The 17,742-nt window shown below is 38.3% G+C and overlaps 1 protein-coding gene across 5 annotated transcripts in view; it reads right to left on the bottom strand.

Moving 5' to 3' along the window:
- MET (MET proto-oncogene, receptor tyrosine kinase) overlaps positions 1-17,742 on the bottom strand; it is a 127,242-nt gene that overhangs the window by 17,182 nt on the left and 92,318 nt on the right. For all 5 annotated transcript variants that reach the window (XM_049715195.1, XM_033428244.2, XM_033428243.2 and 2 more), the window contains 6 exons: positions 16,583-16,801; positions 9,412-9,558; positions 7,198-7,354; positions 6,860-7,000; positions 3,600-3,830; positions 1,597-1,677 (listed from right to left, as the gene is read on the bottom strand). In XM_049715195.1, the coding sequence (XP_049571152.1) occupies positions 1,597-1,677; positions 3,600-3,830; positions 6,860-7,000; positions 7,198-7,354; positions 9,412-9,558; positions 16,583-16,801 (976 nt within the window). The remainder of the gene's footprint in view (positions 1-1,596; positions 1,678-3,599; positions 3,831-6,859; positions 7,001-7,197; positions 7,355-9,411; positions 9,559-16,582; positions 16,802-17,742) is intronic.

The raw sequence follows: 17,742 nt of genomic DNA on the forward strand, positions 1-17,742 counted from the left end.
TGTTGGCATTAGGACTGTTCTGAGTACAACTGGCAGGGGTACTCTTTAGTGAGGCAAACTTATTGACAATTATACTTAATCCATCACAGTTTGTAGTTAGATTTCATATAAACTGTCCCTTTAATTACCTTGTGGTTAGCCTTTCAAAAAAATGAACCATACAGAACACTGCTCAGCATGGAGATTTATGTTTAAAAAAGCTGAAATATTTCTGGCAATAATGTATCTTGTAAGAAAACCTTTCACGTGCGCATTGAATGCTTATTAATTCCAATATAAATCTGTAATATATCTTGTTAACATTTTTTCAGGCTGCCTCAAACTATGAGCAGAAATTTAGAAATGGGGGTAGAAAAGGCAAGCACACTGACCTGACATGTGAGACCTGTCAGCAAAGGTGGAGCCAGGAAAGCTCTAGTATGAGGAGTATATTGGGTTGTACAAGACAGTAATTTATGCCATAATTATGGCTCTGGGTCATTAATAAAGTCTTAGTTTATGTTTGGAAGCATTCCATGTTTCTTTTCTCTTTTTTTTTAAGCAAAGTTTAATAACATGCATACATGGGAGAGACCCAGGAAAACTGAGTAACTCCAGCATTCCCTGCTTCTTAAAAAGAGTATGCATTCCATTTTAAAAAGATTTTCTCAATAGCAGATAATATTAAAAAATATATGTCTAGCACTAAAAGAGGGTAAGTATCACTTGTTAAGGAAGTACATTTATGTGGAATACCTCATTCACCAAAAATGTGGATAAATGAGATATTACCACATTTACAATTTTTCAATTTTCTGCTGGCATATTTTTTTCCTGTTTTCTTATTTCATTTTTTATCTTTTTGATGGAAGTCATGGTTAAAAAATAATTATAGTAATGTCTCTGGGTAAAATGAGTCATTATTACTGTATGTGCCAACATGCTTCCCATGGTTTCCATAAATATCACTTGTAAAACAAATATTATAAGCCAAACATACTTAAATGATACTTAGGCTCATCCAAGAACCTCATTTCTCCTTCATTCTTACTTATGAGGGCTCTGAGGGATAATTTCTGAGGATACATTTCAATAAGAATTTTTTAAAATAAATTTATTTATATATATATATATATATATATTTTAAATTTTTGGCTGCGTTGGGTCTTCGTTGCTGCATGCGGGCTTTCTCTAGTTGTGGCCAGTGGGGACTGCTCTTCATTGCGGTGCGCGGGCTTCTCATTGCGGTGGCTTCTCTTGTTGCGGAGCATGGGCTCTAGGCGCACGGGCTTCAGTAGTTGTGGCTGCAGGCTCTAGAGCACAGTCTCAGTAGTTGTGGCACACGGGCTTAGTTGCTCCGCGGCATGTGGGATCTTCCCGGACCAGGGCTTGAACCCGTGTCCCCTGCATTGGCAGGCAGATTCTTAACCACTGCGCCACCAGGGAAGTCCCATCAATAAGAATTTAGATCAAACGAATTTTCAGGATTAGATCCATAATTCCAGCAGCTGCTGATTTTTCCACAAGGGAAAGTGTAAATCAACGTTTTATTATGAACTATTTATTAGTTTGCAAACCACGAAAGTGTACTCCACTGTTAAATAAAATATAACTTACTATTCAAGGATTTCACAGCACAGTGAATTTTCTTATCATCGTTGTCCAACAAAGTCCCATGATATACACACCCGAAATGTCCTACATGAAAGAGGGAACTTGGTTAGTGCCACATTACTTTTAATTGTACGATATTATTTATTAAGCTCTTCATGATCTTCATTTCTCTTTTTTTCCTACATGGAAAAAAAGTGCATTGTTTCTTATGCTTTTGATTAACAATACCACTATTTGTGTGTGTTTGTGAAATATGTATACGTAATTAATTTCACCCAAAGATACAAGCAATATGATTATTTAATACATGGCAAATATTTAGGTGATGTAACTGTTATTAAAGGTTAACATAATAAAATATTCAACCACAGTGGAACCACTGAAAACAGGAGTAACATCTGCCTCGTAAAAGAAACATTAGTTTTAAGGATCAAATAACATCTTTTAAATATGAAAAATGAAGTTTTACCCACATAAAGAAATACAATAAAATAAGCTCCCTATATTCCAATAAACTGAAATGAAATAAAAATGTCACCATTAGAAATAAGATTAGCATTACAGAATAAGGATTTCCCCCTTTAGTCACCAGTTAGTTTGTAATCCAGGTTGGCAGAAACTGAAAGGCAATCGCCCAAATGAAGCAAATTCACTCTGAGTCATTTCATCTAGTTCTCTGGTTTTAGCCACATCACTTTCCCAATGGTAGCCTTTCATCCAGTGGCAGTAATTTTCCCCAGAGGTGCCAAATGTCTGATAGCTGTGTAAGTCATTAAGTTGTCCAGCTGGCCAAGACCCCCTGAGTGCCTAGCATGTGAGTGTTGGGCATTAGTCTACTCTCTTGTAATGCAAAGATGACTAAATAAATGCTCTTGAGGGCTCACGTTCTACTGGGGAAAGCATATAAATAAATAATAGTTAATACTTATAGAATCATTCATGATTTTTACTTTATAAGAGAGATAATTGCCATTTTTAGCACCTTTCATGATAAAATACTAATTTTACAATATGTAGAATTAGAACATAATTAGTGAAGCCACACACTCTAAAACTGGTACAATTACTAGGATTTACAGGCTGGTAAAAGAACTATATATTACTCTGATGTGAAACACGTTTGTTAACAGCGAAGCTGCTACTTGGGAAGGGGAGCATGCTAAGGATTAAAATCTGGAGTATGCGATAGAGGAATGTGTTGATGCTTTCACAGGAAAATGGGAAGGCCTCGTGAACACAAAAGGCAAATTGTCCCATCAGCTTCTTCTGCATCATGCTGGCTGATGTCTCTGCTACCTCTTGCAGCGCACACTGAATAAAGAGGGATCAGAGGCCATTCAGTATTAAAGGTAAAAGCTTTTTAGAAAAAAAGGGAAGAGTGGAGTTCATTTCCTGGCTTCCGGTTGGTTTCTTTTCCTGCTCAATATTTCCTCAAATACTGTACACGCTAGCTGTTATTGCTGCTCTGGCTGGCTTATTACAAATATTCATTCCTCTTTGTATAAAGAAATTGGAGTGCATTGTAGTGATGATGTATGTTGCTTCAGATCAAGGGAAGGCTATAAATTCCCTGTCTCCTGATGCTGTCCAGCAGTATACAAATTGCTATAAACCAGGACTTCATAGAGTTAGTCACTATTCTCAGGGTAGAGAAAGACTGGAAGGAGACAGGAGTAAAAATATTGGAACTTAACAGAATGATTTTTAGAAGGAAGTAAAAGGCACGTTTCAAGAAATTATAGTTGTCATTATGAAAAAGGTGAGGGAGGAATGTGATTTATTTCTAATACGTTTGGGAGATTATCAAGTTGTCTCCATGCACAGGGACAAATCCCCATGGATGTGATTTGCAGGGCTGTATGTCTGCAGAACAGAAATCAAGTGCACTTGTTATCACTGTTCTGTCAGTTGCTTTCACCATTGTCTAATTCCTAATCTGCAAAGGCAGAAGATAAAATGCTTACTGGAAAATCGTGTTTAACAAAAAGTTGAGTGGAAATACTTACCTCTTCCTATGACTTCATTGAAATGCACAATCAGGCTGCTTGGCCCAATCACTACGTGCTGAACTGCCTGGACCAGCTCTGGATTTAGAGCACTGAGGTCAATGTGGACAGTATTTTGCAGTAATGGACTGGATATATCAGAGTCCCCACTAGTTAGGATGGGGGATAGGTCTGTCAGAGGATACTGCACTTGTCTGCATGACCCATTCTGAGATGAGTTAGGAAACTGGTCTGCAAGATAAAGCAAAATTATTAGAAACAATAGTGAAACCTCACTTAGTGGGGACTGCAACAGGGGCAGCAAACTGAATTAATAACAAAACCAAAGTTTAAATTTAAATTTAAAGAAATGATGGTTGTATCATTGAATGAGGCTAGGAAAAACCCTTACAAAGGAATTGGTTTAATAAAATTGGGAAAAGATACAGGTATGCGTGTGTGTGTTTAAAAAAAAAAATTGATTCTCTTGTAAGAATATTAAGCAGTAACTTTGAAAGCTTGTTTTCCCTCTTCATTTCCTTAGACATTTCTCTTTTTAGGTATAGCAAAAACCCAAGCTTGAGATTTGTTTTTTAATATACTATATTCTTAAGAATGCAAAGCAGCAAAAATAGTAAGCAACTGCCTGGCTCCCACAAAAATCCAACTCAACTATAAGAAAATGAAAAAAGATGCCTTTTGAGAGACTAGTGTTTATTAATGGAATGAATTAGTATTGCTCAAAACCTATGTGGATTCCTGGTCAATGAAAAATATGTAAAGTGAAATATTATATATCTATATCTCTCTATATAAATATACACCCATACACACAAACGACTAGAAATATGCAATGGCTAAAATTTCAGAACTGAAAGTTTTTCACATTTGTGGTAAGTTCTCCATACTGTGGTGATGGCAGCAGATCTAGTGTTATCACTCTTTAGAGAAAGCAGATTAGAATTGGGTTAGTGTGCCATTCTCATTGCTTACTTGAGGACACTTGGAAAGGGATCAGATCAGCATTCCTTGTAAATTGATCTTTATAACCAAAACGGTAAGAGCCTCAAGCAAGGTTCCCTTTTTCTAGGTGAAACTTTTCCATTTCAGGGGTAGGGAATTATGGGGCTGAGAATACATTTCTTAATGCCAGATAAGGCAAAAAAGCCACCAGTTGCTTCGCCCTTTCCAAAGGGAATGCATACATGTCAAGGAGAGGGCATTATACTGGCAGCAACTGACTTGAAGACTAACTGGGTATTGAAATGTATTAGTATATAACACAGGGAGAGGGGAGAGGCTTATGAGGGGGTCCGCATTAGCACAAAAAGCTCCTTTGCAAAGGAGCAGGAAAATCAGAACTTAAGAGAGGATCATTAAAAAGAAAGTTGATGGTACCCTAAGTATTCCTAAGCCCACTTAAACATGTTTAGTATCTGCCACGTTGGAAGTTTGGTTAATACATCAATTTGGCCAGAGCAGTAAATTTCAACAGTGGTTCCAGAAAAGCTTTGGGACCACCTGTAGTTATAGTAATCACTAGCTGGAAATGAGACAGATGCAACCTTAAAAGAAGGATGTAGAACATCAGGGGAGTGCTTGAGATGTTGGATGGGTAAGGGAAGGAAGGAGCCTAGCTGGGTGTCTGTTCCTTTAATTCCAGAGTCCGGGTTTCCAAACCTTTCCTAGGGGATGGAAATGCGGATGAACCTCTCTAAATTCAGTTCCTTTGTCTTCACTTCTCAAACCTTTGCACCTAGAGATCAGGGTTCTAAATTTTCAGAGGTGCAGAGATTAAGGGAAACCCTTGATGAGGCACAGGAAAAAATCCTCTGGCATAGAAATTGTACTGACCTTTGGGCTAAGTTCAAACATGCACACAAACCAATTTAAACCATCAGTGCGTGATTCTGGTCTGACACACAGAGAATTCTAGGTCTGCATGAAAGACTGATAAGGATGCTGTCCCCACTGCACACAGAGAGAGAAGCTCTGTAGGTGCCTCTTTATTAGGTGCTGGCTGTGCATTTCCTCATTATTCTATCTGGATAACTTTCTTTTGCCTATTTTATTTTTCCATATCTCCAAGGAGTAGGTTCAATGTAGGAAAGAGGATGAAACTCAAGTTTCTTAGCAATGATGACAGAGGTCTGGTGAGTAATGAGGTTGAAGGAAGATTAAATGTGCTTCTTTAAAAAAAATTACTTGCGAATTTTAAAGATCTCAAATTAGAGCCATTAAATGTGAATATAAAATAATAAACAGATCTAAATTTCAAAACTATAAACTGGATTTGATTTGTCCATGTTGTTAAGGGCTTGAATTCTTAAAGGTAAAGGGAGTCATGTGGGAAAAGACAATATTAACAGTGTCTATAGAACATCTCTATAGAACTAACATAAACTTGAAAAAGTAAGAGGCAGTAAGTGTTGAAAAAGTTAAAATGTTAAGTGACTCATTGCTCTTGTACTTGTTTTGATGAGCAACTTCTAAGTTCTGCAGTATCCTCAACTGTCTGTGACTCATTTTATTTATCCACTGGTAAATATTCAACCAGGAAAATGCTTGTACTTGACTCACGTCCTGTAACTTCTAAAGATAATGGAGCAGATACAATACAGACATTTTGCTTTTACCAGGAGATTTTAAATAAAACAATGTGAAATGCTCTGGCTAATCTGACAATTATTAGGTCTAATGTTTTGCAAAACGGATGATGTTAACCCTCCCTTTTAAATAGCATAATTGAAGGTTTTTATTGGATAAGACTCAAAATATATTCAAGTCCTGGGATGCTGTGGGTAAAAAGCTGAGTACTAACAGTTCATTGAGAATCCTTCAAAGGAGGGCTAAAAGTATAATTTAAATGTTTGAGGATCAACGGGTAAAAAAATGTAGCTGTACCAACTTCTATTTCAATAAATATACGTTTCCTATCTTAACTCTTCCTGGGTTGTTAAAGAGAGCTTCACAATTTTTTAGCATTGCACTCAGATGATAAACACCTTATCTTTGCTCAAATGATTTTAAAATGAACCTTTTTGTGAGAACAGAGCTTAAAGACTCTAAAAATCTCATATAACATGTAAATGAGTTCATTTTAAAATAAGAGCCGTGTAACTCTGTGTCAAATTAAATACTTCTTTGGCCAAAGAAGAGGTGAATACTTCTTTTATATTTTTATAAAAATATAAAGGCAAAACCAAAAATAAACAACAATGCCACACAACCCACTGAGGTATATGTATAGGTATTTCTCAGAACAATAAACTGAAGTATACCTTCTGGAAAAGTAGCTCGGTAGTCTACAGATTCATTTGAAACCATTTCTGTAGTTGGGCTTACACTTCGGGCACTTACAAGCCTATCCAAATGAGGAGTGTGTACTCTTGCATCATAGCGAACTAATTCACTGCCCAGATCTTAAAACAGAAAGAGAGAAAGAGCTCGTTAAAGACTTGGCTATCATGGATCCCAGTAGTCTTTGACCCAGTGACCAGAACTCATGGGTTTTATGGATTGCATAAGACCGCACACATGAATCTATGACAATTTTAAACTGTAACGACTGTATTCTTAAGGCAACTCCTTTAAAACAAACAATAACCAAAAAATGTACCTTTAATTTGCTTTCTCTTTTTCAGCCACAGGAAAAGCCCAAGTAATAATAAGAGTATTATTGATATTGAGACAACACCAACAATCAGTCCTGTGAAATTCTGATCTGGTTGAACTATCACTTTTCCAAGGACGGTTGAAGAAATTGCTTGCTTCCACTAAAAATGACAAATAAAAGTCAGAATTTAGTCATGATAGATACAAAATACACTACACAGTTGAATCACAGTCTCCCTGGGCTCAAAATACTACCTGGTTATTACCGTTCTAGAAGTAGCATAACTGCCTTCAGAGTATTAAGACATTCCTCAATTCTGTTTCAGTGTTCAAATAATTAGGGGCTACTAATCACTTAAGTACTTACATTATGCATAGCTGCTTGTACTTATAACTAGGTATTAGGGGGTAAAAAGATAAAAATCAGTCTCTGACCTTGAGGAACTGAAGTATGAAAGGGAGACAAACACAAAAATAAATGATTATAGTACGCTATGGTATGTACTGTAGAAGTATGAACATATAGTAAGAAAAAGAGACAACAGGACATTAATTCTGTCCTGGAGGGTAGGGTAGAGGACACAGGAGACTCCCCATAAGTAGTAATCATATTATTATTATGATGGGATAATAAAGTCTCAGAATATTTTTATTTCAGTTTTGATACATAGAAGTCTTTGACGTTCCTTCCAGCTCTAACATGGTATGATTTTTAGGATTTCTGGTCCTTTTAATTCCAAACTCTGATCTCATGATTCAGCCTTCTTTTTTTTTTTTTTTAAATTAATTAATTAATTAATTTTAGTTTTTTTTGGCTGTGTTGGGTCTTCATTTCTGTGTGAGGGCTTTCTCTTGTTGCGGCCAGCAGGGGCTACTCTTCATCGCGGTGTGCGGGCCTCTCACTGTTGCGGCCTCTCTTGTTGCGGAGTACAGGCTCCAGACGCGCAGGCTCAGTAGTTGTGGCTCACGGGGCCAGTTGCTCCGCGGCATGTGGGATCTTCCCGGACCAGGGCTCGAACCCGTGTCCCCTGCATTGGCAGGCAGATTCTCAACCACTGCGCCACCAGAGAAGCCCCAGCCTTCTTTGATTTTTAAATTTTTTCATACATTCCCATTTCATAACTTTTTGGAAAACTTCAGGAACCCTTTAAAAATCACACATTCTTGGATAAACAAAATGTGGTATAGCTATACAGTGGAATATTATTCAGCCTTATGTGGTGTATCTATACAGTGGAATATTATTCAGCCTTAAAAAGGAATGAAGATCTGACACGTGCTACAACATGGATCAACCTTGAAAACTTGCTAAGTAGAATAAGCCAGACACAAAAGGACAAATATTATATGATTTCACTTATACGAAATGTCTAGAGTAGGCAAATTCATAAAGACAGAAAGTAGATTAGAGGTTACCAGGGGCTGGGGAAGAGGAGGGATTGTGACAGTACTATTGAATGGTTCCAGAGGTTCTGTTTAGGGTGATGAAAAAGTTTTGGAATTTGACAGTGGTGATGGTTGCACAACACTGTGAATGTAATTAATGCCACTGAGTTGTACACTAAAAAATGATTGAAATGGCAAATTTTATATGTATTTTACCATAATTTAAAAAATAATGTTATATACCTAAAACCATTGAACTGTATACTTTAAATGTATAAACTGTATGGTATGTGAATTAATCTCAATAAAGCTGTTAAAAAAAAAAAGAATGAAAAAAAAATCACTCACTCCGGTTCCCAGTTATATGATTTAGCTGTTTACATGAAAGAAGTTACTATAAAATAGTTTAATTCTTATTTTACTTCATCCAGTGCATACATATTCTTTTACTTATGGGTCTCTGCATTTGAGATCACCGTAGCGGGCAGTAGTTTGTTGGCTCTGGCCTCTTGGAGTGGTGAGAGGTGGGGAAAGGGCCCTATTGAATGTGTCCTTATCCCTCCTGAGAATTACAGAAAATTTCGGCAAGAACGTGGCATGATGGAGAGGAGCGTGTCCAGTAAGGACTTTTGAGGTCTACCCTTTGAAGCTTGGGAAGGAGACAGTGCAACAAAAACCTCACTATTTCTAAAATAACAACTAAGAAGCAAGGCTGAGATGATGAGCTAAAGCCAACAGACAAATGAGCTTTAATGATTTATGTCAAGCCTGCAAGTGACATAATTATGCTGGCATCTTTATTTACATCATGAGAGGAAAGCAGGAATCCCACCTCTATATTTAGTTCGCTGTTCAATTTCAGCAGGTCATTGGGGACCGTACATAAAACGGCTTCAGAAAGTGACTGTATATTCTCACAGCTCTTATTTCCAACTTTTAACACTTCACCTTTAACTGCTTCAGGGTCAATATCGTTTCCCTGGAAGAGAAAAAGAAAAAGGAGCTTGTTAACACTTCACAGTTTTGCAGGAATGCAAACAATTGTGAAGGAATATAAATATACTGCAAACACAGGCCATGTTGTTTACCAAGGCACATGATTTTCTGACACTCATTTTTTTTTTTTTTTTTTTGAGGTACGCGGGCCTCTCACTGTTGTGGCCTCTACCGTTGCGGAGCACAGGCTCCGAACTCGCAGGCTCAGGGGCCATGGCTCACGGGCCCAGCCGCTCCGCGGAATGCGGCATCTTCCCGGACCGGGGCACGAACCCGCGTCTCCTGCATCGGCAGGCAGACTCTCAACCACTGCGCCACCAGGGAAGCCCATGATTACATTATTTTGAACAATTATATAGTTACATGAAGGCGTTAAAAACATTGTTCAATTTGACATATTTAGTTAATTGAAGTCACCATTAGGTATTTAAAATATCACTGTTTTGTTGAAGAAACCAATAATTAGCCTTGGTAAAGAAGTGGCACAATTTCTCATATGAAGACTTAATGAGTATGGCTATTTATTTATTATTTTAAAAATTTATTTATTTTATTTTTATTATTTATTTTTTGGCATTGGGTCTTCGTTGCTGCACGTGGGCTTTCTCTAGTTGCGGCGAGGGGGGCTCTTCTTTGTTGCGGTGGGCGGGCTTCTCACTGCGGTGGCTTCTCTTGTTGCAGAGCACGGGCTCTAGGTGAATGGTTTTCAGTAGTTGTGGCTCGCGGGTTCTAGAGCGCAGGCTCCATACTTGTGGCGCACGGGCTTAGTTGCTCCACGGCATGTGGGATCTCCCCGAACCAGGGCTTGAACCTGCGTCCCCTGCATTGGCAGGCAGATTCTTAGCCACTGCACCACCAGGGAAGTCCAAGTATGGTTATTTATTAAAAAGTCATTATTTTGAGGGGAGAGAGATATCAAAACTTATTAGCATTTTTCTTAGGAACAAAGAGCAGCCAGTAACAAATACAGTACTGCTCCTTTGTTTCCCACTTTGTTTTACATGACCTTTAACACTTGGCAAACTAGTTTTACATACATTGTCTCATATGGATCTCGATACATTGCTAGGTCAAATATTATTCTCGGAAAAGAAGCTGGAAGAAAATACTTCTTTCTAACATGAATTTGGAGTTAAAAAAAAATGGATATAGACAAACTCTAGCCTTACGATATTTCTAGAGGCAGTATGTGTACTCCATTGAACCAGGTCAGCCCCACAGGGCAAGTCAACGTAGAAGCACATAAATCTAATAAGTCACCTTGGGGCTTCAAATGACAACTTGTTGGTTAGGACTGAGGAGGGCTAAGGCATTGGCTCACATACTGGAGGAAATTCAGGGAATGACAAAGGAAAGAGATTAAAGAGCTGGAGGGCTTGATTTATGAGGGAATGACTAAAATGTATCTTGCTTGCTTAGATAATGATGAAGGCTGGGGGAAGGGATGAACATACTGCGTTTACATTTCCAATACTCCTTCTTTTAGGCTCAGGGCTCCCTAGGATGTTGCATAAAAGCTTATCTAAAACAAAAACAGGTCACAAAGCTGAACAACGAAACCCCTTTTCATTTGTGCCTACTAAGAAAGGCATAATAATTAGTGACTTACATAAGAAATTAATATCAGCTTTATATGTATAGTGATTATTTTATTTTTTAAAAATTTATCTTATTTATTTATTTTTGGCTGCGTCGGGTCTTTGTTGCTGCGCGAGGGCTTTCTCTAGTTGCAAGGAGCGGGGTATACTCTTAGTTGCAGTGCACGTGCTTCTCATTGCGGTGGCTCCTCTTGCTGTGGAGCACGGGCTCTAGGCACGCAGGCTTCGGTAGTTGTGGCGCACGGGCTTTGTTGCTCCGCGGCATGTGGGATCTTCCCGGTCCAGGGCTCGAACCCGTGTCCCCTGCCTTGGCAGGCGGATTCTTAACCACTGCACCACCAGGGAAGCCCTGAATAGTGATTATTTACAAAATTTACAATCCAAGATATCAAAAAACTGATACTGGAAGCCCACTACTATATAACAGAGGGGACCAAATCAGGAAAAAAAAAAAGGTATAGGCTGGTTTTTGTCATTTAAAATAAACATAGCTTTATCGAGCTGTGGAAAAAAATGTTTATGTTTAGAAATTTTATTATTTACTTTTTATTATTAATATTAGCTATTATTAAATAGTAGAACATATTTACAAAATTGGATTAGTTCTTCAGTCATTAAAACAGTAATACATAGGTTTTTAAATAAAGCAAAATAAAAGGAGCTTTCTGGTCTTTAATCCCCTACGCCCATAGAGCAATTTAGAGTTATAATTATCTCATTTTATCCTGCAAAGATACTTCCCTGAGGTAGGTATTATGGTCATTCCTGCTTTACACATTGAGAACTAAGGTTCAATAAGGGACTTGGTCGTGAAGCAAATCAATTCCATTTAATACAAATCTACTTATCATCTACTACTGTGTGTTAGACAAAACTCTATAATATAAAGATGAGTAAGAGTTTCTTCCCCTCACTGTAATGTTTAAATGAATATATTTCTAAAGTGAAAAACTGTTACTCCTCTGTCATATCAGGATGTCCCTTGTCCATTTCCTCTGAACTCTGGCCAGGTATGACATGTTTCTATCTAGGACTCAGGCCTGGGAACCCATGTCTGAGCTGGTTACAGAGCAGAGCAGATAGGAGTGGAAGTGGGTAGGATTTGAAAAATAGCATTATAACAGGCAGGGTCTTGCAAGTTTTCATGACTCCAGGGGGCCACAATGTTGAGTCTGGGAAAGTCAGTTAAGGCCATGGAGGGGATGGTAGCAGGACTCAGCCAGGCCACGGTCCAGGGAGGCTGGCAATAGAAAGTCAGTGAGGTGGGGTGGTGGTGGAGGGACATTTACACTTTATCCAGAGGATATGAGCCCCCTCAGCTTGGGAACTAGGCCAAAGAACCATCACAGAAAGCTTTAAAACTAACTCCACAGGACATTAACAGGCATTTGGGGAAAAAAGTTCCCAGGTCTTTTGAGGAAAGCTGGATGAACCAAAATTAAATTGGTTTCTTCATTGGCTACTTGGGGCACTGGGAAACCACAGGTGCTGTCTATGTGCCCTGGAATATGGGTTTTTTCCCCCCACAGAATGCATATTAAAGTGTGTAGCACAGGGAAATACAGTTGACCCCTGAATAACGTGGGGGGTTAGGGGCACTGACCCCCGTGTAGTTGAAATTCCACATATAACTTCACAGTCAGCCCTCTGTATCTGAGGTTCTGTAACCACAGATTCAACCAACCATGGATCACATAGGACTATAGTATGTATTTATTGAAAAAAATCCACGTATAGTGGACCTGCACAGTTCAAACCTGTGTTGTTCAAGGGTCAACTGTACTAGTTTATGAGCACCATCAATAAGAATAGGTCTTGACACTGGACCAAATGACCTCTAAGAAAACAGCCCTTCATTTCTACCCTGTCTGGAGACAGAACTGGCCTCACGGTGGTTGTGAATGGGTTTGGGCCTACAATTGCAGGTATCTTAGTCAGAAGTGGGAGGAAGACAAAACTCTAGCTGGCTCTGGGCAGCAGGTAGACTGAGTTAGCTCAGAACTACTCTCCCTTCTAGATCCTTCTGATGCCCAGAAACTGACACGGGCCTCTAGCTGAGCTCTCAACCTTTGATCTTATGCTCCTAGTATCGTAGCCTGAGTCCCTGTTCCCTGACTTAGATGATCTTCCTGCTGCTTTTCCTGTTTTAGCCAACTTCTCCAAACTGGACTTCTGAAGCATCTCTATTACCATGTATATCTATATGCTCCAGAATAAGATGAAGCCCCAGGGCAGTGTCAGGCAGTCCTAATTCCAGCATTAAATACTGTGCTTCTCTAGTTTCCATAAAATATGATCATGAACAAAGAGTCATATAAGATAATTAGGAAAAAATTCAGGGCTTCTTTCAACAGAATTGACTTTTAGGTATTTTTAGAGTTTAGAGCTATTTCACTTAAAGGATTGGACAGCTATCCATGTACCGTATGATAGAAAATTTCTCTATTATGAAAGGTATTTTGGTATTCATGAAATGAAAGTTAATATGAAAGCCTTTGTAATGTAGTGGAAAGAAGACCAAATTTGGAATCAAGAAATTTGAGTGTGAGCCCTAGTTATGCTGTTTGCTCCCTAGATGATCCAAAACAAATTACCTAATCTTTCTAAACATCTGTTTACTTATCTACAAATGGGGATGATTATCACTGACCTCCCAACCTCTCAAGTCCACATGAGTCTCAAATGAAACAATATATGTCAAAGTACTGTGTTAACTAAAATTCCACACAAATGTGAGCTGTTGTTGACATGAACACCGTACCTTAATGTGTACTCCTAAAGAGATGTCTACTTCTTTTTTTTTCCATAAATTTGTTTATTTTTTACTTTTGGTGGCATTGGGTCTTCGTTGCTGTGCACAGGCTTTTCTCTAGTTGCGGTGAGAGGGGGCTACTCTTTGTGGGGTGCGTGGGCTTCTCATTGCGGTGGCTTCTCTTGTTGTGGAGCATGGGCTCTAGGCGCAGGGGCTTCAGTAGTTGTGGCTCGCGGGCTCTAGGCGCAGGGGCTTCAGTAGTTGTGGCTCGCGGGCTCTAGAGCGCAGCCTCAGTAGTTGTGGTGCACAGGCTTAATTGCTCCGTGGAATGTGGGATCTTCCCGGACCAGGGCTCGAACCCGTGTCCTCTGCATTGGCAGGCAGGTTCTTAAACACTGCGCCACCAGGGAAGTCCCGAGATGCCTACTTCTGATGGCCACTGTCCACAGCTGGTGCCTAAGCCTTGGATATAAACTACCTCCCACATTAATGGGGTTTCTGATTCGTCCTGAGGAATGACTGATCCCCGATCTCTATTATGTTCTCTTGATCCAAACTTGGCTGACCCTCTTGGCCATGGTGTAATCATTACACCAACTATTGACTAAGCCAATTCTCACAACTAGGGCTGGAAACTATCACAGTCTCTTTTTAGCCAAGGAATTCTTGTATGCATGGCTGCTTGAGGAGCATGAACTCTTCCTGGCAACAAGAAGCAAATCTCACTCTAAACACAATTCTCTCCATAGTGTGTTCACTGACGGAACGCAAACATACTTCACATTCATGTTTTGAATGGTAATTGAACAAGCACAACATGAAATAAAATGACACCCTTTCTTTTGATAAAAAACAGTTCACTGCTTGTCCAGAAGAGGCTTTTTCTTTTCTTTTCTCTTGCTTTATGTTTCTTTGTTTCTGCCCTCAGAGAGGCAGAGGTTTTAATGTGATCAACTTTAGAAACTGATAAAGGGTTAAATTGCTATCACACAAAGATTCTCTTATACTAGATTTCCTCTTACACATATGTAAAATGGAATATGGGAGAAGACTGAATCATGACACCAAAATAGTCCCCCAAAACTGTTCCTTTTTTCCCCAGATTGCCACTCTGTGACATGACAGGTGCTAGACCCTTGTTAGAGAAAAGAATCATTCTGTATATAGGCAAGAAAAGAAAGTCTCTTGTGTCTGTTTCCAGAGGCCTCTTGGGCCAGGTTGGGAACAGCATTGAAAGGCTGAGGATTATGTCAAATCATACTTTTCTTGGTCCAACAATTTTGTAGGACATTGAATAATGGGTATGTAATTTACAGAAAAAGGAGTTTTCTCCTCCATATAAGACTGCTTGAAAGGGTAGATAAAGAACCATTCTTCTCTAATCCTTCCATCATAGATACAGGAACAGAAAAATAGAGTTTATCTGGGTGTAAAAATATTTGCAAATAAACCTTTGTTTTCATCAAGAAAAATCAAATGGAATCTTTCAAATGGCAAACACAGTAATTGTTGAAAGCAAAAGGTCACACTAGATTAATTTTATTGGAAAAAAAAAAGAAGTGATAAAAGCTCTTTCTCCCTTTCTAAAACTAATTAAAGAAGCAGATGAAAGAACTCTGCTATGGTAAACATGCTGTTCGTTGAAGCAGGCTTCCATTTAATTTCACGCTGGGCTTGCTTAATTATTGTACAAAACACAGTTGCGAGGTTAGTAAACTTGTATGAGTACGAACGTGTGCATGGGTTTGGCTGTAGATAAAATCTTGTTGAAAAAGCAGAAAAATTTTAGTAGAAACATATTCTTACTTAGATGGAGATGGTCTTTGGGAATTTATATTACATCTAAACAAGGACTATCGTATTACTTTGTGTTTGTTCATATTTGCATTCAGGCTATCTTTCAGGGGGAAAATCCTGCATGCCTAAAACATCATGTTGAAGCATAAATATTTTGTTGTTTCTAGAGACTGGGGCTACAGATAATTAAAGTTTTGATCATTTTGCCTCTTTTATTACTATTTGAAGTAAAAGTGACTGAAGCAACATAAAAGAGTTGTATTCTAGTCTTCGTTTTGCCACGATTTGATCACTTGTCAAACCACTTAACCTCTCTGGGTTTTAGTATTCTTTGTTTGCAACAGGCTGGGTTAGAAAACATGATTTGCTATTGTCCAATCAAATTATATTTAGAAGCTAATATATTTCTGAGGTAGAGGAAATCCAGCTCCATTTATAAATCAGCTTAGAGATAACCACACCCAGATACAAAATTCCAAATTAGAAGGAAGTACAGAACTACAATTGATGCGTTTACTTTCATGACTCTTACCTTTTATCTTATAATGAGCACATTTAGGTGTCCAGGGAAATATATAACGTTGGCAGAATAATACATCATAGGCAACTTTAATGGATTTGTGTCTCACATTTACTACTTTTTAATATATACACAAGAAAGAGTTTTTAAATGCTTCATTAAAAAGCAGTTCGTGATTATACATACCTTTTAGTCTTATGTCAAAAAGATTTGTTTCTCAGAGCTTAGATATTTGCCGATGTAGTAGAAGATAATGACCAAGTACAATTTTATTCACATAGCTATGAAGTCAATTAGGTGCAAGTTGATGATTTGAGAGATGATTTTAAGCATTTCTTACCTTAATTTCCAGTACATTTTTACTGCCTATTGAGATCATCACTGGCTTTTCAAAAGGCTTAAACACAGGATTATGTACATAAATGAGATCAAAGTATTTGGAATGGATCCCATCTAACATGAAAAAGGCTTTGGTTTTCAGGGGGAGTTGTAGGTTCAGCTGTTGTAGTGAAGGAGTTGTACAGCAGATTATCTCCGAATTAGAGCGATGCTGACATGCCTATAGTAAAACACAATTATCCACTGTAAACAGAACATAGCTTGACAACATCAATAGCAACTTTCACATTTCACTGTTTCAGACAATCAATTGAAAATGTACAATTTTGAAAAAAATCTACATTTAACTTCCTAATGTTGAAGAACACATTTCTGGAAACATGACAGATGTGATTCTCTAAACAACACGGTCTTTTTTTTTTTTTTTTAACATCTTTATTGGAGTATAATTGCTCTACAATGGTGAGTTAGTTTCTGCTTTATAACAAAGTGAATCAGCTATATGTATACATATATCCCCATATCCCCTCCCTTTTGAGCCTCCCTCCTACCCTCCCTATCCCATCCCTCTAGGTGATCACAAAGCATCGAGCTGATCTCTCTGTGCTATGCAGCAGCTTCCCACGAGCTATCTATTTTACATTTGGTAGTGTATACAGGTCACCTTATTAGTGTGTTTTAAGCTATCAATTACTGAGTGCCAGGTCCTGTGCAAAACACTTTAGTACAAGGTTGGTCTCATTTGATTCTCACAATAATCCTATGAGGTAGGTGCTACGATTACACACATAATTACAGATGAAGAAACTGAGCTTTGCAAGCTGATGTCATCAGACCAGGTCACACAGCTCTGAGTGGCAAAGCAGGGAACATAAATCCTAGGCCACTGACCCTAAAATTCACATAACTCCCACACTGGATGGCTTCTGGCTCACTTTGTATTCTCTACTGATAAATCTTTTCCTATGCTATTTTACAAAGGCTCTGTTATTATTATTTCATGCCCTTTTATCTCTCATTTCAAATCTTCCTCTTTGTAATTCTGATTTATAGAAGTTTGGAAAATGTGGTTTCCTCTTGATTGTGCTTAGACTAAACCACCAACACAAAGTGGCACATTTAAGGTTAAATGTTTGCATTTTTTCCCCCAAGGAAAAGACA

Source organism: Orcinus orca, chromosome 9 (genome assembly GCF_937001465.1).
Source record: "Orcinus orca chromosome 9, mOrcOrc1.1, whole genome shotgun sequence".
Classification (NCBI taxonomy): domain Eukaryota; kingdom Metazoa; phylum Chordata; class Mammalia; order Artiodactyla; family Delphinidae; genus Orcinus; species Orcinus orca.